This window comes from Sciurus vulgaris, assembly GCF_902686455.1.
Source record: "Sciurus vulgaris genome assembly, chromosome: 2".
NCBI lineage: Eukaryota > Metazoa > Chordata > Mammalia > Rodentia > Sciuridae > Sciurus > Sciurus vulgaris.
Window position 1 is genome coordinate 175,205,707 of NC_136462.1, and position 27,581 is coordinate 175,233,287.

The following is a 27,581-nucleotide window of genomic DNA, read 5'->3' on the forward strand; positions in this document are numbered from 1 at the left end:
CGGAGTAGAAATAGCTCTCTCTCTCTCTCTGTCTGAAAAGACCCTCGCTCCTACACACAATAGCTCCCCTGTAATAGAATCCCAAATGGGTTCCGCTCAGAAACCGTTTACCTATAAACCTCCACTATTGTAGCTTTCTAGAGCCTTTGCCTGTGACAGCGACTCCCCTAAAGAGCACCCCCGCCCCTTACATATCTACCGAGAGCATCTCCCTTATTGCGCATTTCCCCACCTCTCCTGCCCCAGCCTGAAGCGGGACACCCCCTCACTCCACGACGGGGAGCTCAGGTTGGAGGGAGATGGAGGTCATTAGGGTCGCAGGAGTGGAAATTAACTAGATGGGTAGAGAAAAGAAGATCCCGAACCCCCCAAAGTCTCTGACGCCAGACCCCGGAGCCTAGAGACAGAGCCTCCGGGTGTCTTGGTATGGTGTGGGGGCTGGTATTGGAGAGGATTCTTCTGCCCCCTTTCTATGTCAAGGGATTCTTTTCCAGTTTCTACTCCGTGTGTCATTGGGGCTGACCTTGATAGTCTGGCCATTGTTCATGACCGGGCTGATATTGGGCTGCCAGCGAAGTGTGGAGGTTGGAATGATGGAGGGGTTGCAGCAGAGACCTCTGAGAGAGAGGGAGAACTAGCAATGAGCTTTGGTACTGATAAACTGTCATTAAATTAGATGACTTTTTTTTTTTTTTTTTTTGCGTTTTTTCTTTATTCCAGCCACTTAGCAAAGCGAATATGGCATTTTTCCCTTGAACTTACTAACTTATGTTAGAATGGTTTTTCCTGTATTCTTGTTATGGTACTTAAAGCTTGGTGGTTTTTTTGCTTGCCAATTTTTTTCTTTTTTGGGGGTGTGGGGTTTTCAGGGGAGCTATTGTGTGTAGGAGTGAGGGTCTTCAGAGAGAGAGACCACCCGCCAAAAAAAGAAAAAAACTAGACCAAATTCATGGAAAGGAAGTACTCATTCTTAGAATTCTGTCCCTCTTTTACTTCCTGGCATTCCTTCCCACATCCCAGCAACTAATACATGTTTGTTGAATGATTAAAGGATGGAAGAAGGGGCTAGTTGGTAATGAGATGATGCATTTAGGAGTCCTAATTTACTTCTAATTCAATGTTATGCGAATTTCTTTGCTCTTTAATGAAATTCCTTCTGGGCTTTACAGTTTCGAGTGTTTAGTTGATTATGGTAACCATCTCCAATCCATCCCAATGTTTCTGCCAGATGGTTTCACTGTTTGAAAGTATTTGAACTTTGCATAGAAATTTAGAACTTGGAGCAGCCACCCGCTAAATCCAGCTCTTTGTAGACTTAGGGGTTTATCCCAGATCATCTTGAACTCAGGATTTGTTACTTGAGTTTTTTGAGATTTCTGAGGGATGGGGAAATCATCTTTATTGGTAAAAATCCATCTCTAAAGTAATTGCTACCTTCTTGTTTCTAATAGCAGAGCAGCATGCATTTTGGGTTTTTTTCGAGATAGTGTTTTATGTTAAAAAGAAGTATGCTGTTGTCTTTTATTAGTCATACCCAAACTCTGAGTACTCTATCAAGTGGTTTGAGTGAAACTTGTTAGACTTCAGATGGGTAGTGAAAGGAACACCAAGGCTTAACTATTCTATACCTTTGGTAAAAGAAATTTGGTGAAGGTTTCCCTCCTTTCCCTACTTGTAGTTGAACTTGCTTTTCTTACATATTCAAGCCCTCCCCACCCTTTTTGGTACTGGGGATTGAATCCAGGGGTGCTTAACAACTGAACCACATCCCCAACCCTTTTTATTTTTAATTTTGAGACAGGGTCTCACTAAGTTGCTGAAGCTGTCCATGAATTTGCTATCTTCCTGCTGCAGCCTCCCAAGTCTCTGGGATTATAGGCATGTGTCACAACACCCAACCTTTCCCTCACTTTTGACACTGAATGTTTCTAGCAGGTTTGGACTCAGCACTTTCCTGTCACCCATATTTGGCTTCTTTGCTGCTCTCTGATTCCTGGGTGATGAGAGGCAGGCCTAACTGGAGAAGTTACATTCCTAAAGGTCCATAGATAGCATTTGCAAGTGTATGGTTCTCTTCTAGCAGGGGAGTTCATTTTCACAGATAGAGAATGGAGATCAGGGGCTAAAGTATTGTTGCTCAGAATTAGAGGTTTCCTTTTAAGGATATGATAGTCATCAGTGCAGTCTATCAGATATTTTTTTGTTTCTGTCTCCCGAGCATGTAGTAGAATTGTACTTGTCTGCCCTTTGAAGTTGGATATGGCCTCGTAAATTGCCTTAGGTCATTGAAATGTATGTAGGAAAAATGGTAGTCATTCATGATAAAAGCATCTAGTGTGTAATTTGTCACTCTTTTTCCTTCTGTCATGATGACTGTTGCTCAAAATTGTGGTTACTCTATCAGTCTGGGATCAGAGTAAAACGAGTAAGAAAGAGGTGAAATGCTACTGGAATTTTGGAATTATTACTAAAGTATAACCTAGCCTATCTGGACTAGTAGTAAGAAATTGGTGGAAATCTGGCTGAAATATACTTTTCTGCTGCCAAATCTTTTTTTTTTTTTTTTTTTTTTAAAGATTCCTGCTCAGGACTTGTTTAACAATTTAAATTTCACTGCCTCTTTAAGTAAATAATCCAACATATACCATGTTAGGCACCATGGATGCAGATGAATAAGGCAGTCCCCTGTCTACAGAGAACTCTTTTATAAGTAGAAATAGACAAATACAGCAAAAAATCATAAAGAGTAGTGAGAAATAAATACTGAGGAAGAAATAGGACTGAAGGAACAATAATGCAAGAAGGCGTAGCTGGGTTTGATTTTAGCTGTTGGAAGAAGGTAGCTGGTATTTACTGATAGTGGAAACACTGGTAGAAGAGCAGGTTTGTGGAGAAAATAGAGTTTAGTTATGGCCATGATCCTTTTGAATTGCCTAATAGATATCTAATTGAAGATACTAAATAGGCAGTAGACTGTATTAGTCTGTAGTTCAAGAGTGATATTGGAACTATGGAAATACTGTCCATATGCTGATGGCTTGCATGTTTTTATTTAAAACCTGGAGACTAGGGCTGGGGTTGTGACTCAGTGGTAGAGCGCTTGCTTAGCGTGAGTGAAGCCCTGGGTTCAATCCTCCGCACCTCATAACAATAAAATAAAGGTATTGTGTCCACCTACAACTAAAAACAAAACAAAAATAAGTAAATACAGCCAGGAGACTAAATAGAGATCCAGGGAGTGAGTACATATAGAGGAGTAATATCTAAGCCCTGGGATAGTGCCTGTGTAAAGTAAGAGTGAAAAAAGTTCCAGAAAGGACAGTTTAACATTGTTTTACAAATTCTGAGGAAGAATGGTTTTCTACCACTGAGAATCAAGAACAGAATCAAGTAGTAGAATCAAAAGTTGAATGATACTGTTAATAATCTGATGATAACTAAGAATAAATTATTAGGCTTGATAAGGTGGAGGTCATTGGTGACCTTGACAAGAACAGTTTTGGTACTGTGGGTTCAAGAGAAAATGAGAATCGAAGACAGTGGGTATAGATAGTCATAGTGACATTCTTGTGTGTGTGTATGAATATGTAATAACAAATCCTACCATTATATACGATTATAATGTGCCAATAAAATATGGGAAAAGAGTATTGTTGTAAGGGAAAGCCAAAGAATAGAACTATAATTGGAAGGTCATGAGGTATTATGCATTTTTTAGCCAAGTGTAGTGGCACACACCTACAATCCTAGCAACTCAGGAGGCTGAGGTAGGAGAATTGCAAGTTTGTGGTCAGCCTCAACAATTTGATTATGCCATAAGCATCTTAGCAAGACCATATCTCAAAAAATGAAAAGGACTAGGATTGTAACTCAGTGGTAAAGCACCCCTGGGTTCAATCCCTGGTACCAATTAAAAAAAAAATCTCTTGTTTTTAGGTGGACAGATATCATTGCTTATATGTAAATTACTGGGAATAGTGCAATAGGGAAGATAAATTGATTAAATATAAAGAAGGGACACTTGGAGGTGTGAAATCTTTGAATAGGTAAGAGGAAATGGTAACTAGTCCACAAATGAATATGTTGACCTGAAACTAGATAAGGGCAATGTGGACAGTTCATTAGTAGCAGATTTTATGAACTCAAGTACTGTTGTGTTGGTAGTTTGGTGGTGGGAATAAATCAAGTTCTTTTCCACTTATATCTATATTCTCAGATAAATAAGAAAGGTCTTCAGCTAAAAGTGAAGAGTGGAAAAGTGTTAGAAGTTCATCTAGGGAAGGGCAAGAATGAGTTGAGTAAGGAAGTGCTTTAGGATTGACTGGCAGCACCAAGTGCTCATTTGGGGTTTGTGGTCATAATTTTTTTGTAGTATTTGAAATTGAACCCAGAGGTGTTCTACCACTGAGCTATATCCTGTTCCTTGCTGTGATAAACTTAAGGCCAGGTGTGATGGCCTGTACCTGTAACCCCGGCAACTTGAGACTGAGGCAGGAGGGTTGGAAGTTCGAGGCCAGCCTCAGCAATTTGGTGAGGCCCTTTCTCAAAATAAAAACAAAAAGGGCTGGGGATGTATGTAGCTCAGTGGTAAACTACCCCTAAGCTCAACCCCTGTACCCCTCAAAAAGAATTAAGATGAGACCCAGTTAACACAATTGCATGGTTTCCCTACAACTGTGTTGAACTGCTTGGATGTGGGTGGTATGAGAGGTAGTGGCAGAAGAATAGAACAACACCATTGTAAAGAGAGGGTCAAGAAACCGAGAGGTGAAGACAACGGTGCGTATTGAGATTATCATGAATTAGGGTAGAATTATTGACTGAGAGGCTGAAATCTTTAGGGAATGAGGAGGAGTAAATGACCAGGGACCTGTAAATGTGTGCAACAAGGAAAGATAGTGGGTGGTCATCATTGACAGCACGAAGAATTTATCCCAAAATAAAATTTCTCAGAATCAAAGGACCTCAGTTTTTATATTAAAAAGACTTGCCAAGAATCCAGCACAATAGTCATGCCAGTTGAGGGTGTAACTCAGTGTAGAGCACTTGTCTGACGTGTGAGACCCTGGGTTCCATTACTAGCACTGAAAAAGAAAAAAAAAAAAATCCATATGAAGGCACAGCACTAGGAAATCTTCGAGCACTCTTAAAGCCTAAGAACATCTATAAATTGCATATATAGGGTTCTAGCAGGATTGGAGGCTAGAAAATAATGGAGCAAACAGTACCTTCTGAAGGAAAATGGATTCCCACCCAGAATTCTGAATCTAGCTAAACTGTCAGGTGTGAGTAAAAGATCAAGACATGCACACATGCAAGGTCTTAAAATTTGACATCCCATGCACATTTTATGAAGAAAATGCTGGATGATATACCCTGGCAAAATGGTCTGTAATCAGGGGTCCCTGTCCTGAGTTTCTCTCTACGGGGTACAGATGGGATTCCTTCCTTATCAAGGGACTCATAGGAAGGACATTCTTTGTTCCCCTGGAAATTACCAAAAGGGATGAGATAATTTTTAATTGCCATTTCCCACTTTGCCTCCACTGGTACTTAGATCAGTGTCTGGCACATAATCTCTGCTCACTCAATATCAACTGCTTTTGACAGCTAGTATGAAACACTACTTGTGCTAATTATTTATTGAGTGCACAGAGAATAATTGGGGTGAAGCAGTGGGTTATGTTAAATTTCATGAGTGCTTAGAGAATGAAGAGTCATACTTGTGACCTAGGTGTTGAGAAAATGATTCATAAAAGTGATGCTTTACTGAGAACTTTAATTAAAACCTCACAGAGGTCAGTTATCTCTTTAGGTGATGTTCATTGGCCAGTTGTCAATACACTTTTTGGGTTTGCATATTTACAGAAGTAATAAATATAGTGCAGATGATAACTGCCTTAAGAAAACAAAATGCAAAATGAAAGCAAGATTGTGCCCTTGGATGTCTGAAAATGTGAAGTTTCAGCCTGTAAAATACTTGCTTGGATGCTGACCAGGGAGCTTGATGTGCTTACTATAGAAGCAAAAGGGTATGCTTAGTTATACTTTTGTGGCTTTATTTCTGCCCCAGAGATAGAGGCCTTGCTATTTACTTTTTCACTTGTGTCTAGGATGATAGCACACTGTGACTCCTATTTGGTGATCATTATGGCATTAGTAGTGTACAATATCTTGACAATGTTTCCTACCTCTGGGGCTCTTCTTTCATGTCTTAGCATTTGGAAATGGGAGAGTGAATGATGAGAGATGTCTTGCCTTGTATATTACACCGCCCTTCCAAAATTTAAAAAATAAAGAGAAAAGGAAAAGTAGGGTTTACAACTTGGGTACTTAAACTGATATCTGTGATTTTTGAGTCCTAGTTTGAAGAAAAGTAGTTCATTTGGCATGCTTTTTGGGTTTTAAGTAATTTTGGATTTATAGATGAGTTGCAAATATGGTGTAGAGTATCCCTATGTACCCCTTTTATGCAGTTTCCCCCCCGCCCTTTTTTTTTGTTACCAAAGATTAAAGTTGGGGGCACTTAACCACTGAGCCACATCCCCAGTCCTTTTTTGTGTTTTGTGTAAAGACAGAGTCTCCCTGAGTTGCTGAAGACCTTGCTAAGTTGCTGAGGCTGGCTTTGAACCTGTGATCCTCCTGCTCAGCCTCACCTGGGGATTACAGGTGTGCACCACCGTGCCAGGCTGATGCAGCTTTCTCTAAGGATAACATTTTACATATAACCATAATGTATATCTCAAAACTCAGGAATTGATACTGGTATAATATTTTAGTTTACTTAGTAAACTTTAGTTTAACTTGGACTCCAGACTTTATTTGAATTTCCCCAGTTTTCCTACATGTTCTTTTTCTATTCCAGGATCGACTCTAGGATTCCACACTGCATTTTTATTTGGCATGCTTTTAATAGTCAAAGAAGTGAGGGGAGTAATTGTGAATGCTTTCTGAATGAAGATTTGTGAAACTGACTTTACAAAGGGCAGATTGTGTGAGGAAATACTCATAGAAAGCAGGAGAAAAGGAAGAAAATGGAAAATAAGGTGTCATAAAACTGGAATGTAGTCAACAGACTTCTCGATAATGTTTTCCTATATGGTGGTTAACATTTTCTGAAGTTCTTGAAGTTTGTATTTTCCCACCTCCCTCAGTGCTCTAAATCCCCAATCTCCCTTCCTCAATTTTTTTTTTTTTAAATTTTGAGATAGAACCTCTCGTACGTAGTGGAGGCTCGCTTCAAACTTGTGTTCTTCTTGTGTCAGACTTTCAAATTTTTGAGATTACAGGCATGTGCTGCCACTGTGCTTAGCTCTAGTTTTTAGAGTATTTTATGAATTTTTAAAATTTTACCAATTTAGGAAATATGTATAGACATGAACTGTGATTAGGCATGAGTTTTAACTTTGACATAAGGTGGTCTATCAGTTAGGAACTACATCTGGCAACTGGTAAAAGAGGCCTGGCAAAAATGACTTAACTCTGGAGCTTATTGTCTCATGTAAAAGAGTTATATCTAGAAAAAGGTAGGCTAGTTCTGGTATAAAATCATCAAGGAACCAGGCCTTTTTCCATGTTTGTATTTTGTTATCTTTAGCAAGTGACTTTTATCTTTACCATAGCCCCATGGTCACAAAATGGTTGCAGGATCTCTCCAGTGCCTTTATGTCTGTCAGGCATGAAGGTAAGGAAAGGAGTATCTTTCTTAGTCAACTCAGTGCCCTCCACTTTTTTTTTTTTCCATACTGGGTGTTGAATCCAGGGCCTTGTACATGCAAGATAAATACACTACCACTGAGATATATTCCCAGCCCTTGTATTTTGAGACAGGGTCTCACTAAGTTGTCCAGGCAAATCTTAAACTTGTAGTCCCCCTGCCTCAACTTCCCAAATCAGTTCCCCCAGTTTTTAAAAATTTTATGTTTTCTGAATTTTCTACAATTTATTCTAATTATACATGACAGTAGAATACATTTATTAGGGCCTTATAGTTGTACATAATGTTGGGATTTGTTGTTACACATTCTTGCATGCACATAATATAACAATATAATTTGACCATTTGTCATTTCCTAGTATTTCCCCTTTTCCTCCCCACCTCTCTCCCACTGGTCCCTTTCCTCTACTCTACTGATCTCCCTTTGATTTTCATGAGCTAACCCTCCCACACTTTTCTTCTCCTTTTTTCTTTCTAGCTTCCACAGATAAGATCACATATACTGCCCTTGACTTTCTGAGTTTGGCTTATTTCACGTAATGTAATGTTGTCAAGTTCCATCCATTTTCCTGCAAATAACATAATTTTGTTCTTCTTTATGGTAGAATAAAACTCTATTGTGTATATGGACCACATTTTCTTTATCCATTGATCCATTGGCTGGCACCTAGGCTGGTTCCATAGTTTGGCCTTTGTGAATTGTGCTGCTATAAATATGGAAATCTATGTATCACTGATGACTTTAATTCTTTAAGTTAAATATTGAGGAGTGGTCTAGGTGGGTCATATGGCGGCTCCATGCCTAGTCTTTTGAAGAACCTCCAGGCTAATTTTCATAGTGGTACTAATTACTGTCCTACCAGCACTGTAAAAGTGTTCCTTTTTCTTCACATTCTCTTCAGAATTTCTTATTGTTTGTATTCTTGGTGACTGCTATTCAGTCAGTACCCTTTAAAGAACTTCCCCAGAAACTTTCACTTGATGACTTCTTCATAAGTCTCATTGGTCAGCTCTAGAAGCAAAGAAGCTGTGCTTATTTCCCAAATAAAATCAGGGTACTAGTTTTTTAAAAAAAGGAGATTGGAAATAGCTTAGATAGCTGTTTGTTTCTACCACAGGGAGGTAGCTGTGTGGAATGAGTTGTATTGCCTTGTATTAGAAATGGCTCTGGTGAGCTGCACCACAAGTGCTGGGAACAAAAGTCATTAACTACTTAAATGATGCCAACTTCAATCATATCATACGTGTGTTTATATCCCTTCATTATGAGTCACTTTATGGTTAGTGGTTATGCATTGGCAGCCACATTGACTTTGCTTTTTCCTTTGCAGGTATTTCTTTAACAAAAACATCAGTGAGAGATGACATTTATTGCCTTACCACACATCTTCTTTCTGCCTTTCTTCCAAGTCTTTCATTTTGCAAAGGGAAGTAAGTGCTGCTTTGGTGAAGGGTCAGATTCCTTTTCTTTCTTTTTCTTTTTTCTTTTTTTTTTTGTGGTACTGGGGATATAGGACTTTGCACTTAAGTACTCATCCATTTAGCCACATTCCCAACCCTTTCTTTTTTTTTTTTTTTTTTTCTTTTGAGACAGGGTCTTGCTGAGTTGTTCAGGCTAGCCTGGAACTTCTGATCTTCCTGGCTCAGCCTCCAGTGAGCTCATTTTAATCACTACCTGAAGTCCAGATTAATGTTAACTTGGTTTTTTTACAACTGCTGTTGATTTATTCCCCCAACATTTTATTATGAAAAATTTCAAAAGACCAGAAAAGTTGAAAGAATTGTTCAGTGAACATTTATGTATATCCATATCTAGGTTCTATACTTAATATATTTGTTCTGTTTACCTGTCATATATTCATCCTTCTTTTCATCCTTCCCGTTTTTTAATACTTTTGAAAGTAGGTAATGATATCAGTGTGCTTCAGTCTTAAACATGTCTTGAGATTGATGTTATATTTAGAAGAATGTTTTGCTAGGCATAGTGATGCATGCTTCTAGTCCCAGTGATTCAGGAGGCTGAGAAAGGAGGATTGCAAATTTGAGGCCAGCCTCTGCAATTTAGCAAGACCCTGTCTCAAAATGAAAAATAAAAGTACTCAGGGCTGGGGAGATAGCTCAGTCGGTAGAGTGCTTGCCTTGTAAGCACAAGGCCCTGGGTTCGATCCCCAGCACCCCAAAAAAAAAAAAAAAAAAATACTGGGGAAGTAGCTCAGTGGTATAGTAGTCCTGGGTTCAATCCCCAGTATAAAAAGAAAATGAAAAATGAAGAATGTTTTGTTTTACAAATGACAAAAACTTAATTCAAAGGATTTAAGTAAAAAAGGTAATTTGTTGGTTTACTTGGCTGGAAGGACTGTGGAGACTTAGACTGACAGGAGGAGCTGAGCTGCAAGGAACTAGGGCTTATGCATTAGAACCAAGACACTGCTATCAGGATGGTTTGCTTTATAGTCCAGGCTGCCTTTTGTTTCCTGTTCTCACTAACTTTCTGCATTTTTTTCCTATCAACATGCCTTACCCAAGGCAGGATAGATGACTATGGTAACCCCAAACCACATTCTTCCTGCATCATGACCCTGGAGCCATTTCTCTTCTAGCACTAAAACGTCCATGGAAAAGACTCCATTCGAACTGTCTTGCCCTGGGTTATTCATGATGGGATGCTGTGACCAGGAACAAGCAGAGTATGTTACCCAGCAGGGCCGGGATAGAGATGGAAATCATACTGAGTGAAGTGTATGTCTGAGAAAGCTTCCCATTCATTGTTTAAGCCTTTCATAATCCTGGTGCTTGATTAGGAAAGGAGAACCACAAGTGTAAAAATTCTAAACAAAACAGTAGTATATTGAGTCTAGAAGTATAATAAAACACAATACTTACTTCAAGTGCATGTAGGTTTTGTCCCAGAAATGCAAGATGCAAGAACTGTTCATTACTAAGGTATCTATTAATGAAATTATCAGATAAGTAGTAGTAGAAGATCTCCCCCCCACAGAAAAAAACAGCTGCTTAAAATTTAACACTCATTTCTGATTTAAACCAGCTAGCATGATAAGGTTCTAGTCAATATGAGGTAAGCCAAAAAAATAATCATCTGATATGTGGAACATTGCAATAGATTTTTTTTTTTTTTTTCAAGTGATGATGGGCATGGAATCCATGCTTCCACTGAGCCACATCCCCAGCTCTGCAGTGGACTCTTAATTGGTCTTCCAGGTTCAATTATTACCTCTCTTCAGTTTGCTGTCAGAACAGCAAATAGAGTGATCTTATTAAAATGACTTTCATATTAGTCATTCCTCTTTTCAAAGTACTTTTAGTAGAAGTTCAAATCATCAGCTAAAAGACTTTAATCTGTCCTCCTCCAAAGTAATCTCCTACTGTTCTCTTCTTCATTCTGTTCCATCCACATGGATTTAAGGAACACTGCCCTGAAGGGCCTTTACACTTGATGCATAACTGTGATTTTGCTTCTAGTTTTTAAGTAAAGGTACTCTTGGTGAGTTCTTTCCTGACATTTCTATTTAAAACTGTAATCTACTCTCCTCCTAAGCCTCAAAATCTCCTACTTATCACTGTATGACAAATGTATTTTACTTATTTTCTCTCTTTCCTTCTGCATTGAAATGTAAGTTCTGAGGTTTTTGTCCGAGGGATTTTTTGCCCTTTCTTTCATTGCTAAATCTCTAATGCTCTGAACAGTACCAGGCACACAGCAGGTGCTCAGTAAAACTTAAGTGAGTTATGATTTGGGATAAAATCTGTAAATATTTGAAAGGAAGAGATAAAACTGCTAATTTTCTACTTGGAAAAAATATGATGACAACTCTATTAAAACTAGTTTAGCAAATGTAAACTCTGAAAGATGTAATGGATTCAAGATTACATTGAAAATGGGAACAAAAAATTATAAGATCTATAGGAATCAATCTAATAAGAATATGGAAGACCATATTTTATAAATGAAAATATAAAATTGAAAGTATGAAACAGAATAGGAGGGAGAAATGTTTTTGAGTGGGGAGCTCAGTACTATCCATACTCAATATGATTATAATATGAATGCTCAACAGGCTTTTATGGAATTTGACAAGCTGTTTTTATATTTCATCTTGAAAGGAAAATGTTAAGGAACACTCCTCTGTAGGGTCTTTTGCACTGGACTTTATACAAAGGTACTCTTGTTGAGGCCTTTCCTGATTTTTCTCCTCCTAGAACTCACAACTATGAAATCTTTGAAGCAATAATAGGATTTGTCCTATCAATTATAAAAATAATCTATATACTAGAAAGGTGAAGTATTAGCATATTTTAAAAGCTCTGATTATTTTTTAAAGGGTAATATTTCTGGATCAAGTAGAGACCCAAGTATTAGATCCAGCTACATAGGGCATATGTAGCTGGATATGCATATGCTACAGGTGGTATTCTACATCAGAGGACTAAAAGGATCAACATATGGTCTTGAAACATTCACTTATATTTTGGGGAACAAAGTACAGTTAGATTTTTGCTCCACAAAAGTAAAATATTTCAGAGCTGAAAAAAAATTAAAACCCACAAATGAAATGCTGCACTTTAATATTTTGTTTATGATGCTGAGTGGAGAAAGCCCAAAAGGAAAACAGAAGCTCCTTAAGTTTAAAAGTAAAGGTAGATTTAATTTTATAACTTTGACATGAAGGTGTATAGAATTGAGGAAAGTATTTGCAACATATGGCCAAAGTACAACTTTTTTTAATATGATGAAGTATATAATGACTTAATAGAAAGTGGGCAAAGAACATGAATATGTACTCATAGAAAAATAAATGTTGATGATCAGTAAACATTTCTGTAGTGATTAGGAAAATTATAACAGTGCAATTAATGCATTGTATTAGCATTAATTGAAGAGTGACACATGGTTTAGAAAATTGTGGGAAAATAAGTACTGTGGTATCTTGTAGGTGAATGATTTAGAAGAATAATGTGGCAAAATCTATCAAAATTTAAAATGTAGGTACCTCTTTACTTTGCAGTGCTACTTTTAGATCTCTACAGAAACTTGTCCTTGTGCTAAAGATGAATATATAAGGTTGCTCAATAAAGCATTGTTTGCAGTAGGAAAATAAATAAAAACCTGGAATATTGAATCAACATCCAGTTAAAGTAAAACAAAAGATAAAGTATATAGCAGGGTTTTTTTGTTGTTGGGTTTTTTTTTTGTTTTTGTTTTTTTGACAGTACAAGAATTGAACCTAGAGGCATTTTAGCACTGAGCTACACTACACTCCTAGTGCTTTTTAAATTTTTAGTTTTTATTTTGAGGCAGGGTCTTGCTAAGTTGACCAGGCTGCCTTTGAACTTGAAATTTTCCTGTCTCAGTCTCCTCAGTTGCTGATATTACAGGCAAGTGTCACCAAGCCCAGCTAGTATACTGCATTCCTTAGAGTAAGGTTTAGCAAGCTCTGAAAGAAAATGGATGCCAACCAAGAGTTTTATATCCCGCAAAATTATGCTTCATATTTGAAGATGAAATTAAAAAAAACTTCTATAATAAACAAAAGTTAAAAAGAATTCACAACTAGAAAGCGTGCACTACAGAACATTCTCAGCAAAATATTCTGTGAAGATGAAAACAAAAAAAAGTGAAAACCAGCAAAGGGAGGAACTACACTAAAAGAATAGTCAATCAAAGAAACTAATTCAAATTAATAATCAGAAGTAAGCCAAAGTGACTGGGAATACAAATCATTCCTCAAAAATAACCTTGAACGTTAATGGCCTAAACTCATTAATCAAAAGACATAGACTGGTAGATTGGATTAAAAAACATGACCCAACAATATGCTGCCTGCAAGAGACTCACCTCATAGACAAAGACATCCATAGACTGAAGGTTACAGGATGGAAAAAAACATCAATCACTCACATGGACTGCATAAAGAAGCAGGGGTTTCCATCCTCATATCAGATAAAGTGGACTTCAAGCCAAAGTTAATCAGAAGGGACAAAGAAGGACATTTCAGAGGCTGGGGTTGTGGCTCGATGGTAGAGTGCTTGCTTAGTGCATGTGAGGCACTGGTTCAAACCTCAGTACCACATTAAAAAATTAATAATAAATGAATAAAATAATTTTAAAAAAGAAGACATTTCATACTGCATAAAAGAATTATACATCAACAAGACATAACAATTATAAATATTTATGCCCCAAACAATGGAGCATCTGCATACATTAAACAAACCCTTCTCAATTTCAAGAATCAAATAGACCACAACACAGTAATATTGGGTGACTTTAACACACCTCTCTCACCACTGGATAGATCCTCCAAACAAAAACTAAACAAAGAAACTATAGAACTAAATAATACAATCAATAATTTAGACTTGACAGACATTTATAGAACATATCATTTATCAATGAGTAAAAAACTTTCTTCTCAGCAGCACATGATCCTTCTCTGAAATAGATCATGTTTTATGCCACAAAGCAACTCTTAGAAAATATGAAAAAATAGAGTTAATACCTTGTATTCTATCAGATCATATGGAAAGGAATTAGAAATCAAGGTTAAAATAAAAAATAGAAGCTACTTTAACACCTGGAGACTAAATAATACACTATTGAATGACAGATGAATAACAGAAGATATCGGGGTGAAATAAAATACAGGTAAGTGAGAATAGTGATACAATATATCAGAATCTCTGGAACACTATGAAGGCAGTGCTTAGAGGTAAGTTCATTGCATTGAACTCACTAACAGGATAAAAATGTCAACAAAGAAATGACATAACATTACATCTCAAAGCCTTAGCAAAAAAAGAGCAAATCAACTCCAAAAGCAGTAGAAGACAGGAAATAATTAAATCAGAGCTGAAATCAGTGAAACTGAAACAGTTCAAAAAATTGACAAAACAAAACATCATTTGTTGAAAATATAAAATTGATAAATCCTTAGCCATGCTAATGCAGAGAGAGAAAAAACTCAAATTATTAAAATACAAAAAGGAAATATCACAGTGAACACTACTGAAATATGAAGATAGTAAGAAACTATTTTGAAAATTTATACTCCAATAGTATAAATAGTAAATTTGAAGACATTGGCAAATTTCTAGAGACATGTGACCTACCCAAACTGATTCAGGAGGACATACACAATTTAAACAGATCAACTTCAAGCATTAAAATAGAAGCCTACCAGTTAAGAAAAGCCCAGGACCAGACATATTCTCAGCTGTCTTCTACAGGATCTTCAAAGAAGAATTAACATCAATACTCCTCAAATTATCCCAAGAAATAGAAAAGGAAGGAACCCTTCCAAACTCATTCTATAAAGCTTGTATCACCCTGATGCCAAAACTAGACACAAAGACACATCAAGGAAAGAAAACTTCAGACCAGTATACCTGATGAACATAGATGCAAAAATTCTCATTAAAATTCTGGCAAATCACATACAAAAACATATTAAAAAGATAGTGCATCATGATCAAGTGGGGGGTTCATCCCAGGGATGCAAGGTTGGTTCAAAATAGAAATCAATAAATATAATACATCACATCAGTAGACTTAAAGACATGATCATATGATCATTTCAGTAGATGCAGAAAAAGCAAAATACAGCACCTCTTCATTTTCAAAATACTAGAAAAATCAGGGATAGTAGAAACATATCTCAACATTGTGAAAGTTATCTGTCCTAAACCCAAGGCCAACGTCATTCTAAATGGAGAAAAACTTGAAAGCATTCCCTCTTAGAACTGGAACAAGACAGGGATGCCCTCTTTCACTACTTCAATTCAACATTGTCATTGAAACTCTCTCCAGAGCAATTAGACAAAAGAAATTAAAGGGATATGAATAGGAAAAGAAGAACTCAAGCTCTTCCTATTTGCCAACAACATATATATTTAGAAGACCCAAAAAATTCTACCAGAAAACTTCTGCAACTAATAAGTGAATTTATCAAAGTAGGATATAAAATTAACACCCACAGATCAAGCACATTCCTGTATATCAGTGATGAATACACTGAAAGAGAAATTAGGAAAACTATCCCATTCACAGGAGCCTCAAAAAAAAAAAAAAAAAACAACAACTTGGGAATCAATCTAAAAAAAGAGGTGAAAGATGTCTACAATAAAAACTACAGAACACTAAAGAAAGAATTGAAGAAGACCTTAGAAGATGGAAAGATCTCTCATGCTCTTCGATAGGCAGAATTAATATCGTCAAACTGGCCATAGTACCAAAAGTGTTATACAGATTCAATGCAAATCCTATCAAAATCCCAATGGCATTCTTCATAGAAACAGACAAAGCAACCCTGAAATTCATTTGGGAAAATAAGAGACCCAGAATAGCCAAAGCAATTCTTTTTTTTTTTTTTTTTTTTTTTTTACAGTTGCCTGTTTATTGTTTTTCAAAACAAAGCAAACTAAAAGGGGGAGAAACATTCAAAATTCCATTGTGGTGGAAAGCTGATTTGATGCAGCTGATTCAGTCTGTCTCCCAATTGTATCATGGAACATCAGGTGTACTCTGGGGTGGGCTGTTGTCCTGGCAGGGATGGATGAATAGTTGCATCAAGGCTGGCATCAGAAGAGCTGCAGGCCAGTTTTGAGCCCATGCAGCTGCCCCTGGCTCCAGAGAAGGCCCTCAAAGTTGCTGCTGCTATTGCTGCAGTTGCCACTGCCAACACCACAGCTTAGGCCCAGGGTGCCAGTCTTGCCTATTGGGGGTTCCAGCTGCTGGTCTAGCACAGGCTGGTCCAAAAGATACATGGTGTCATAACTGTCCAGCATAAGCTCTGCTGGGTCCTCAGTCTGACCTGGCATTCGGCCTAAGGGGAAAGTGTCCCATCGTACGTCCTCTGAACTAACTTGCCATGCAGAACCCTGCAAAGCTCCTCTTTTATGAGCCAGGAGCCTGGCATGCTCCACAGCAGGGGATTCGTGCACAGTAGAGAAAGGCCCCACCTCCATTCTGTCTTCATCTTCTTCCTCATCTACTTTATCATCATCGTCATCATCATCTTCATCAACATCTTCATCATCATCTTCAATCCCCTCTTCCTCTTCAAGGTCATCTTCCTCTTCCTCGTCTTCTTCCTCCATCTGGTCTTGCAACACTTTTTTCTCCTCCTTCTCTTCTTGATTGCTATCATTATGGCTGCCCTGTTCCCCCTGCTGCTGGGCCTTTCCTTCAGACCCGCAGTTAGCACCAGCTGGTTTGAGACCCCAGTACAAGCTGTCCAGTGTGTATGGAGATTTCACAATGGGGGGAGCCTCTGATCCCTCTTTCACCTGGCTGTTTTCTCCATTCTGAGTATAAATGGAACAGATGCGCAGCAGCTTCTCCTGCTCCCCATCTGGCAGGACCTGTCCCATGGCTTTGAAGACAAGCTGAAGGAGTTGGGGACTGGCCCAGCAAGGTGAGCCCAAGCAGGACTCAACCACCTGGGGCCAATCAAGGGAGGCAGAGCAGTTGAACAGCCTCCAGCTCCTTCTTGCTTCCCACTGGCTTGCAGAAAACCGGCGAGCATTCTTTCCAGTTTTGGTGTTGGCCACGATCAGTTCAGTGGTCCATCTAAGGATGTAGGTGGGCCGGATCCCACTGTCCCCCAAGGTTGGCAGCTCAGAGAACATCCTCTCCAGCAGGGCCTGCGTGAAGGTCTGGGAGTGCAGGCCCCTGAGCAGGGGCTGCCAGAACTGAGAGAACGGCTTTGGCACCAAGACGTCATTCAAGTCCATGTTTTCTTCATATTCTATCTGTAAAGCTGCCAACTGCTCAAATGTGGGAATGAGAAAGCCATCGTCCAAAAAAGCATCCAGTACAGCATTCCTGTTCTCCCATGAAATCCCCTTGAGCTCTGCCAGGATGCCTTCTACACATGGGGACAGTTTATTCCATGCCTTAACAGCCTGAGGTAAATGCCTAAATTTCTCCAGCACCTTAAACTGCTCCTCTTCATAGGATACCAGCAGTTCTCGGGCTCTTTCATACAACTCTTTATGTCTCAGGGCCTTTGCCAAATGAGCATCCACCTCTTCACTGACTTTACTATCTCCATCAGCCCTGACATCCAATTCTGCACCTTTCCCATCATCCTGAGGCTCTGGTTTCTGTCCTTTGATGTCGTCAGCAATGTTCTTCTCTTCTTCTTGGTCCTCTTCCTCTGTCTCCACCCTGTCCTCCTCCAACTCCCAGGTTTCTCTTAAGCTGTTCTCCAGTTGATGGCACCAGAAGGTCTTCTGGAGCCAATCCAGAACAAAGTAGCAGCCTCTGCGGCAGTCATTTATATGGGGCATTTTCTTGTGGGGCAACTCATGGCGAAGTTCAACAATCCAATCCGGAATGTTCACCTCCTGAGCCAGGGACTTGAGGGGGAGCTTGGCAAACTTTTGCTTCCTCTCGGAGATAAGATTCACAAACCTGACCAATGCCATGCCATAGAGTAGTCTAAGTTCATCAGTGCCCAAGCCACCAGTTACATCCAGGAGCTTACAGCGTATCAGGTCAGCAGTAGAAGCCACTGCCAGGGGCAGTTCGTTGCCTAACCTAAAGGGCCACAGTCCAGCACCATCATAAAGATCCTTTGCACTGGTCCACCCTCTACTTCAGAACCTTGGTTGTTGCAGGATATTCCCATTATATACTGGCCCAAGAGTGCATGAAGACACAAAACAAGAAGATGGGAATAATAGGGTAATGACTGTGGGATACAACACAGGACATTAGGAGCTGGCTAGGGTGTACACAAGACATCTAACTGTGAAATTGCCAATCAATAGTTGTGCAACCCTCAAACCATTCAGTTAGAGAATCCCTGAATCTTTTGTTAGTCTGTCCCCTCCAATCTTATAAACTGGACAGAGGTACCTCACTTGAAAATGTTTTTTCACGTAAGATCCTCTTGCACTTGCCCTAATTAGCATCAGAAATCCACACTAGGATGTTGGCCTGCTCATTAAGTCCTCATTCAGGCCCACAGGTTCCCTCCCCAAGAAAGGGTTACTTTTTGGAGGTAAAAGTCAAACCTCACAGTTATGACAAGAGGATTGTTGAAACACACCCTCTTACTTTTCATCCACAAACGGAATTAGTGCAAGAGTTTGACTGCGACTTCCCTCCAGGCACTTGGGAAAGTGGCATCATTAAGCGATTTAGGGGAGGACTTGAGAATAGGGCCTTTTAGGAACTTGACCAAGAAGAGGTGAAATGCCACCAGCACGCAGGCAAGAGGCCTGAGCCCGCCGCCTTACCTGCTCCTCCACACTGTGATGCGGTTCAGCGCATACCGCTGCAACTTATGGTCATCACAGAACAGATAGACTGTCACCTGGTCCCACTCGGCCCTGCTAAGCCAGGCGACCACGATGCTCTGAGCCCAGAGTGGCGACGACCTTTTCTCTTTGACACACTTTCCGTACCATGCACTCCACACACGATCCATACCCTGGGGACCCAGAGCTGACCCTGCCCCAAATTCCCACCAGAACTGGGATAGATGCCTGGCCCTGTGCCACCGCGGTCAGCACGGCTTCAGCTCAACGTGCTACCCTCACTCCAAAACGCCGCCGAGCCATCAACCAATGTCCAAAGCAATTCTTAGCAAGAAGAGTGAAGCAGGAGACATCACACTACCAGAACTTTACACTACAGAGCAATAGAAACAAAAACAGCATGGTATTGGCACCAAAACTTAGACATGTACACAGAATAGAAGACACAGAGACAAACCCACATAAATACAGTCATCTCATACTAGAGAAAGGTGCCAAAAGCATCCAATGGGGATAAGATAGCCTCTTCAACATATGGTGCTAGGAAAACTAGAAATCCATATGTAACAAAATGAAATTAAACCCCTATCTCTCACCTTGCACAAAACTCAAAGTGGATCAAAGACTTTGGCACTAGAACAGAGACCTTGTGCCTAATAGAAGAAAAAGTAGTCCCAGATCTCCACCATATCAGCTTAGGACCTGAGTTCCTTAAAAAGACTCCTAAAGTTCAAGAAGTAAAATTAAAATCAATAAACGGAATGGAATCAAATTTAAAAAGCTTCTTCACAGCAAAGGAAACAAATTTTGACGAGAGAGCCTACAAAATGGGAGAAAATCTTTACCACAAGCACCTCAGATAGAGCATTAATCTCCAGAATATATAAAGAACTCAAAAAACTTAACACCAAAAAAACAAATAGCCCAATCAATAAATTGGCAAAGGAACTGAAAAGACACTTCACAGAAGAACTATGAACGGTCAAAAAATATATGAAAAAAATTTCAACATCTCTAGAAATTAGAGAAATGCAAATTGAAACTACGCTGAAATTTCATCTTACTCCAGTCAGAATGGCGATTTGTCAAGAGTACAAGGAACAGGCCTGGGACTCTAGCTCAGTGGTAGAGCGCTTGCCTAGCACATATGAGGCTCTGAGTTCAGTCCTCAGCACCACACAAAAATAAATAAAGGTATTGTGTCCATCTACAACTAAAAAAATACCGGAAAAAAAAAAAAAAAAAGAATATAAGATGAATGTTGGCAAGGATGTGGGGAAAAAGATATACTCATACTTTGCTGGTGGGAGGGCAAATTGGTGTTGCCACTCTAGAGAGCAGTATGAAGATTCCTCAAAATATTTGGAATGGAACCACCATTTGGCCCAGTTATCCCACTCCTTGGTTTATACCCTAAAGAACTTAAAATCAGCATACTACAGTGACACAGCCATATCAATGTTTATTGCAGCTCAATTCATGATAGCTGAGCTATGAAAGCAACCTAGGTACCCTTCAACAAATGAATGAATAAAGAAAATGTGGTGTATATACACAATGGACTATTACTCAGCCATAGAGAAGAGTGAAATTATGGCATTTGTCAGTAAATGGATGGAACTGGAGAATGTCATGCTAAGAGAAGTAAGCCAATCCCAAAGTACCAAAGGCCGAATGTTTTCTCCCATATGCAGATGCTAATTCACAATACGCAGTGGGGCCAAAGAAGAATAGAGGTACTATGGATTAGAAATAGGGGAATGAAGGGAGGAAAGGGTATGGGGGTAGGAAGGATGGTTGAATGAATCAACATTATTACCCTGTGTGCATATATAATTACATATCTGGTGTAATTCTACATCATGTACAACCAAAAGAATGAGAAGTTATATTCCATTTATGTATCATGCGTCATGTATAACTAAATTGAACAAATTAAAAAAGAGTTTAGTTCTATATGCTAAGTTGGAAAGATTTCTGTTGTATATAAATGAGAAAAACATGTTGCAGAACAGTTACATACCTTATTTTATTTACATAAACAAATAACTCCCCCCAGCCCACTCAGACTATATATTAGAGATTCTTATCAAATTATTCATATCAGTTTCCTACGATGTTAGTCAGATTTGTATAAGGATTAATTTACTAAAATACTCAAAACATGAAGCATGCAGAACAGTATATTAATATTTTAATTGCTTAATTTTCAAAATAAAAAAGAGTAAATTCCAGAGGAAAAATAGGTAAATTTTTTTTCAATTTATTTTCATCATTTCCAGGGAACCAGAGTAATGAAATACAAATATAAAACAGTGAGATATAGCAGAAAGAATAAGTTCAAAATCAGGGTCTGTGATTACTCAGGTTCTGTTGGGGTTAATCTTGGGAAAACTGCATCAGTTTAGTTGTTCTTTCTTCATACTGTCTGCCATCATGTCCAAAGTTGGAGCCTAAACCCAAGGAAAATCAGAAATAAATTATAGTATGAAACCAACATATTTGATATAAGCTATATTATTAGCTTGGCTGAGTTTACATGACTTCTAAAGATAAAATGTTGTAAAGTCTTAGGCAACCATAGACCTGCCTAGGATTTGCGTTCAGGTAGACCTGTGAGCTCTGGGGCAGTGTTATTGCCAAAGTTTGATGTATGTTTCATAGTTTCTGTTAAAAGAAAAAATACTGGTTGGATACACAGATCCTCGTAGTGGTGACTCTGGGGATGAGGATCCTTGAAGACTTTAGTTTTGCATGTAATATTCCATTTTTTCCTTTAAAAAAGATGATAAATTTATTACACATGTAAATCCAAAAGCACTATTGTAGATAGCAGTAAATATTCAAGATGTTTACAGTTGGTAATTTTGGGTCCTGGAAATGTTAACGGATTGTGGTTTTCTTTCTTTTTCTTTTTAGTTCTGGGGATTGAATATAAAGGTGCTTCACCACTGAGCTAACCCACCCCCCAGTCATTTTTACTTTTTTATTTTGAGATAGGGACTTGCTAAGGTGCTAAAGGTTTTGCCTATCCTGGCCTTGAACTTGCATTTCTTCTTCCTCTGTCTCCCCAGTTGCTGGGATTATACAAGTGTACCACCATGCCCGGTGGATTGTGGTTTTGTTTAAAAAATTTTTTTTAGTTAAAAGGTAAATAATTCAGTAAATGTCGTGTTTCATGGTTCAGTGACAACAGGACATGTTCTGGTTAAAAATTAAATTTGGGAAGCAAGAAAATGTACAGAGAAAATAAAAGAATTTAGTTTCACCCATTTGACAAGAAAATAAGAAACACTAATTAGGATAATTTACTCTGAGAAGAGGAAGGTCTTTCTACGTTTATGTGCTCCCACTTTATTGTGGAAAAGAAACTCTGTTTTCAGTATTGTCTTGGCTTTCTACAGCAGGAGTCGGGGAGCTGTTTGTTTCTTGGTCACATGACCTATTCATGCTTTTTGTCACTGGCTGCTTGTTAGTTTGAAAACCAAAGAGCTCTTGGTAACCTTGGCAGTCAGTCAGCTCACTGGTGTATGGATTGGGAAATAGGCCAAAGAGCCAATTTGATGAAATCTTTCTAGTGCAGAGAATGATTGGAAGATCAGTCTTAAGTTAAACATGAAAAACTGGAGAGGGCCAAGTAATCATTTCCCAGGGAAAAAAATTTTCTGAATGTTCTTGAATGTTCGTGCTGTTTCTACTCAAGCTACTTCTTAAACCTCGTTACTTCATACAACCCTTTCCTCCCAGCTCCCCAATTTTTATGATGTGAAAATGTTCAAACCTATGATACCGCCGTTTACTGGTGACGAGTTCTGCTCCCTCTAATGTTGAAGTTTGAACACTAGAGAAGCAAGCCAAGGCAAGCATATTAAGCAGGTTTTATTTAAAAGTAATAATACAGACTTCTCCTGGGAGGGAGAAGGGGGCCATGGCTGATGTTCTAAAATCCCAAGAAGTGAGCGCACCCTACATCTTTTATAGGTTAAGGTCTCTTTTGTTCTCCAGTTCTTTCCCCCCTTATCTCTCCTTCCTGCCTAAGTGACTAGGCCTGGTTTTGCAGGTGAGATGTAAAAAGTGAGAAGTGGATGGGGCAGAGGGAGGGCCAAAGCAATTCAGCCAGGCAAAAGGCCCAGGGGGCTTAATTAGCAACTCCATTCTTGCAGTACTTGATAAGGGCAGGTAAATTTGGTAATCAATGAGCTCCCGAGATCCTTAACATTCCATTCTCCCAGGGGTAGTCTCCAACTTCCAGAGACAGATGGCTTTCTTGGCCTTCATTTCCTCGATTTGACCTGATCCCCTATTTCTACACTAACTGCCTGTCCTTAATTCTGGCTTCACCAGAGAACTGGTGAAAGAATAATACAATGAATTTATCTTTAGCCCACCATAGATTCAACCATTTTTAACTTGTTGCCATATGTGATTTATCTTTTTTCTTCTTTTCCTCAATCTTTCTTCTTTCATGTTAAACCTTTCTGAAATAAATTGCAGTCATCATGACACTTTACTACTACATCCTCATACATCTCTAAGAAAAGGAATTGCATAAGCACATTATTTCATCTAAGAAAATTAACAGTGAATCCCTAATAGCTATTTCTGGGATCAATTCCACTTGGTTGTGGTGTGTAATTCTTTCTATATGTTGCTTAATTCTATTTGCAAATATTTTTAAGGGTTTATTTGGTCTTTCTTTTTTCTTTTTTAATTGTATGGGAATTTAACCCAGGGGCCCTTTACCACTGAGCTACATCCCAGCACTTTTTGTTTTTTATTTTAAGACAGGGTCTCACTGAGTTGCTTAGGGCCTCTCTAAATTGCTGAGGCTGACCTAGAACTTGCAATCCTCCTGCCTCAGCCTCCTGAGCTGCTGGAATTATAGGTTTGTGCCACCATGCCAGGCTGTTAAGGGATTTCTATCTATGTTCGTCATGGACATTGGTTTATAGGTTGGGTCTTTGTTTCTTTCACTGCCTTGGTCTAATTCTGATATCTTGTGGAAGATTGTGAAAAATCTTCCTTGATAAAAAAACAAGTCATAGAGGGCTGGGGCTATAGCTCAGTGGCAAAACATTTGCCTAGCATGTGTGAGGCACTGAGCATGATCCTTAGCACCACATAAAAATAAACAAACAAAGGTACTCTGTCTATCTACAACTAGGCCCTGGGTTCAATTCCAGTACCATAAAAGAAGAATCAAGTTTCAAAAAGAAAAAAATAATAATAAATGAGAAGTCATTGGAAGTTCTTGGAGTAAGGGGCAGAGTCTCATTCCTAACTGGGATTGACCATGAGAGGGCCTTAGACTCCATCTTCCATTGAGCCATAGATCCAGGGGCTATCCAGTTTGTAATCAGTGATTAGATTTAGTCTTCAGACCAGTCCTGTACAATCTCTTCCAGAAAATACAAGAGAGAGGAGCTAATTATGTAGTTTTGATACTAGAACCAGATAAGGACCAGTTTCCATCTCTAGCAAAGTCATTCCTATTCTTCATGCCTTGTGAGCATCTCACACAGAGTGCAACTTTTATCATCAGGTCGTGCTGGAACTCAGAGAACTGTTTCCTGTTCTTTTTGCAGCTGTAACCGACTCCGCCAGATACAGAGCATCCTGACCCAGAGCAGCAAATCTCGGCCTGATGGAATCCTGTGCATCCTAGGTCAGTACTTTTAACAAGGTGGGACTCAGGGTGGGGGCAGTTTGGATTCTTATTAACAGTAGTATTATTGGAAGACAAACTGTGAGGTAATGTCCTCCTAGCTATTATTCCCCTGAAATCTGTTTCTGTTTTAATGAGGTTGGATAAGGAAACACCACAGAGATAACGAGCCCTTACCATTCTTAGAGCTCTTTCTGCCAATCCTTTCCTCTCAGCTGTGCATGGACAGCTACCTCCCACCTTGACACTTCCTTCTTGCTCAGAGTCATAGTTCTGGGACTTCACAGATACCCAGAACCAGGAAGTATATATACCTGAGGCATTGAGAGGCAGTAGTAAAGACAGCATTGCTTAATTGCCTTTTTATTTATCTCTGACCCAGCTTCACTAGATTCTAAACTTTATGAGGACCATTAGCAGGCACTTGCACCTTTGCACTCCAGCATCCAGTGAAATGCTCAGTCTTCTTGCTCCTGATATTTGTGAGATGCTAAGTGTTTATGGTTCCATTCACTTGTCATCTTCGTGTTCTTTTCAAGCCACTTTAATTGCCTTTATTTGATCTTACATATTTTGCTAAAGACCTTTATAAGAAGTGAATATTAGGCGGGAGTGGTGGCACACGTCTGAAATTCCTAGGACCTTGGGAGTCTGAGGCAGGAGGATATAGCAAGTTCAAAACCTTAGTGAGTCCCTAAGCAACTTAGTGATACCCTGTCTCAAAATAAAAAATAGAAAGAACTGGGAATGTACATAGCTCAGTGATAACATGCCCCTGGGTTCAATCCACTTGCCCTGTACCAAAAAAAAAAAAAAAAAAGTGAATGTTTTTTAAGATCCCTATTCTTAGACTAACTGAAAGTGTTTCCAAGATCTTAAACAAGCCATAGAAGAACTGAAACAAACATTATTATCTGTTTCCTTCTATCCTCAAGAACTGATTTTCAGAAATTAATAGTCTCAGTAATCTGTGCTGGGCCAGGTGTGGTGGCGCGTACCTGTAATCCCAGGAAATTGGGAGGCCGAGGCAGAAGAATCATAAGTTCAAAGCCAGCCTCAGCAAACTTGAGCACTAAGCAATTCAGTGAGAACCTGTCTGTAAATAAAAAAACACAAAATAGGGCTAGGGATGTGGCTCAGTGGTTGAGTGCCCTTGAGTTCAATACTTGGTAACCCCCCCCCAAAAAAAAAAAAAAAAAATCTGTGCTGTTTGATTTTCTTAAGCATATAGATCTTGGGATACAAGTAAGGATACTTGATGCTGAAACCTGTTTCTTTCACAGAGAGTTGCTTAGTTTCTAGCACAAAATTGGTTTGAGATGTCATCTTTGATTATCAGAGTTTTGCTGAGCTGGGGAAAATTATTGGGACTCATTTGCTTCCCATAATACAGAACAGCTGATCAGAACTTTCTTTGCCTTGCAGGAATTGATAGCAGGTACAATGAAGGCTGCAGAGAACTGGCAAATTATCTTCTGTTTGGTTTATACAATCAGAATACTAGTGATTTTGAGAAAACGGGATTTTCTGAAGAAGTTCTTGATGGTAAGTCTATGTTGGTAAAATTGTATGTGAGAGAAGAGTGGGCATTTTATTTCTTGGCATCATTATTTGATGTTTTTTTATGGGACAGTATGATAAAATTTAAAATATAAGCCCCAGTAAAATTTTTGCCTTTTATATTTTTCTCATCTCACCTTTTTCTTTTTGAGTCAGTCAGAGATTTGCTAAATACCCAGGCTGGTCTCAGACTCAAAATCCTCCCACCTCAGCCTCACAAGTAGCTGGGATTACAGGCATGTGTCACCACATCTGGCGAATTTTTGCTTTTTTGAAAGTGAAAAGTAGCATTTATTGTTTGTTGATATATTAAGTAATATGCTTCTGTTGGTCACTCACTGGATAAGAAAATAGTAACAGGTTATTTTCAGAATATATTTACTGGGTAAATCAACTTTTGGGAAGAAAATAAACATCAGTATTTGACTTTATTTTTTTTTGGCAAGATACTAGTTTTCCTCATAATTTTCCACTAAGGCTCCATAATTTGCCTCTAAGGCTAGAGGTTCACATATGTGCTGTTCTCCAGTGAAAGCACTTTTAGTTGTGGAGCAAGGATAAGCCTGCAGGCTGCCCCTACAAGGAAGACTTCATGTGGATCTTCAGCTGAGGGACAAAGGCTCTTTGTCCTGCTGTCTTTTGGAATTGTTTTCTGTGTGACTTTAATTCATGACGATGTCTGTGGCTACAATGCAGGCTTTCTGCTTACATTGCCCTTTCCTTAGCTCTGAGACACTCTGCCTGTGTGGATGTTGCAGTGGGCTCTTGCCCAGGAGCTATCTCTGATATCACATACTTAGCATCATGACTTGCCAGCCAGATGGGTCAGAAGACGGAGGAGGCAAATGAAACTGGACAGAAGACAGACAACTGTTGTGAGGCAGCTGGGGGAGCCATGAAAGCAAACATCTGATGTGAAATTAGTGGTTCTAAGCTGGGAGCACTGTTGTCCCCCAGGGAACATTTGACAATGTTTGAAGACATTTTTGAGTGTCACAACTGGGTAGGGGGTGCTGTGGGCATCAGAGAATAGAGACCACGGATGCTGGTAAACATCCCACAATGCCCAGAGAAGCCCCTAATGAGAAAGAATTATCTAATATAAATTGTCAGTAGTGCTGAAGTTGAGAAACCCTGATCTTCTGTGGTAAAGTCCTTAGTTATGTTTATTCTTATACAGATTAAATCTCTCCTTTTTATTAGGAAGTACAGTTGACTGAAATTACCCATTCCATTAATGTTTTTGCAATTCAAATTTGGTTTCAGAGTTTGATTTAAAAATTTTTTCCCCTTATACTGCATAGAATCTGCTTGTTTATAAAGAATTAATCTTGGCAACATGAATCAGCTACACAT

General features: G+C 38.9%; 2 protein-coding genes across 3 annotated transcripts in view; one reads left to right on the forward strand and one right to left on the reverse strand.

Moving 5' to 3' along the window:
• DNAAF9 (dynein axonemal assembly factor 9) overlaps positions 1-27,581 on the forward strand; it is a 139,253-nt gene that overhangs the window by 2,377 nt on the left and 109,295 nt on the right. For both annotated transcript variants that reach the window (XM_079129142.1, XM_079129141.1), the window contains exons 2-3: positions 24,586-24,665; positions 26,091-26,210. In XM_079129142.1, the coding sequence (XP_078985268.1) occupies positions 24,586-24,665; positions 26,091-26,210 (200 nt within the window). The remainder of the gene's footprint in view (positions 1-24,585; positions 24,666-26,090; positions 26,211-27,581) is intronic.
• LOC306655012 (ribosomal biogenesis protein LAS1L-like) lies at positions 16,088-19,307 on the reverse strand. The gene is made up of 2 exons (XM_079129161.1): positions 18,980-19,307; positions 16,088-18,275 (listed from the first exon to the last, which is right to left on the reverse strand). Exons 1-2 carry the CDS (start codon positions 19,168-19,170, stop codon positions 16,313-16,315), a joined length of 2,154 nt encoding a protein of 717 aa, XP_078985287.1. The 5' UTR covers positions 19,171-19,307; the 3' UTR covers positions 16,088-16,312.

Coding starts and splice junctions, on each gene's coding strand:
- LOC306655012 (XM_079129161.1), bottom strand. CDS start 19,170: ATGGATCGTGTGTGGAGTGCATGGTACGGAAAGTGTGTCAAAGAGAAA. Junction 18,276..18,979: donor ATCACAGTGTGGAGGAGCAG/GTAAGGCGGCGG, acceptor GTGGCCCTTTAG/GTTAGGCAACGAACTGCCCC.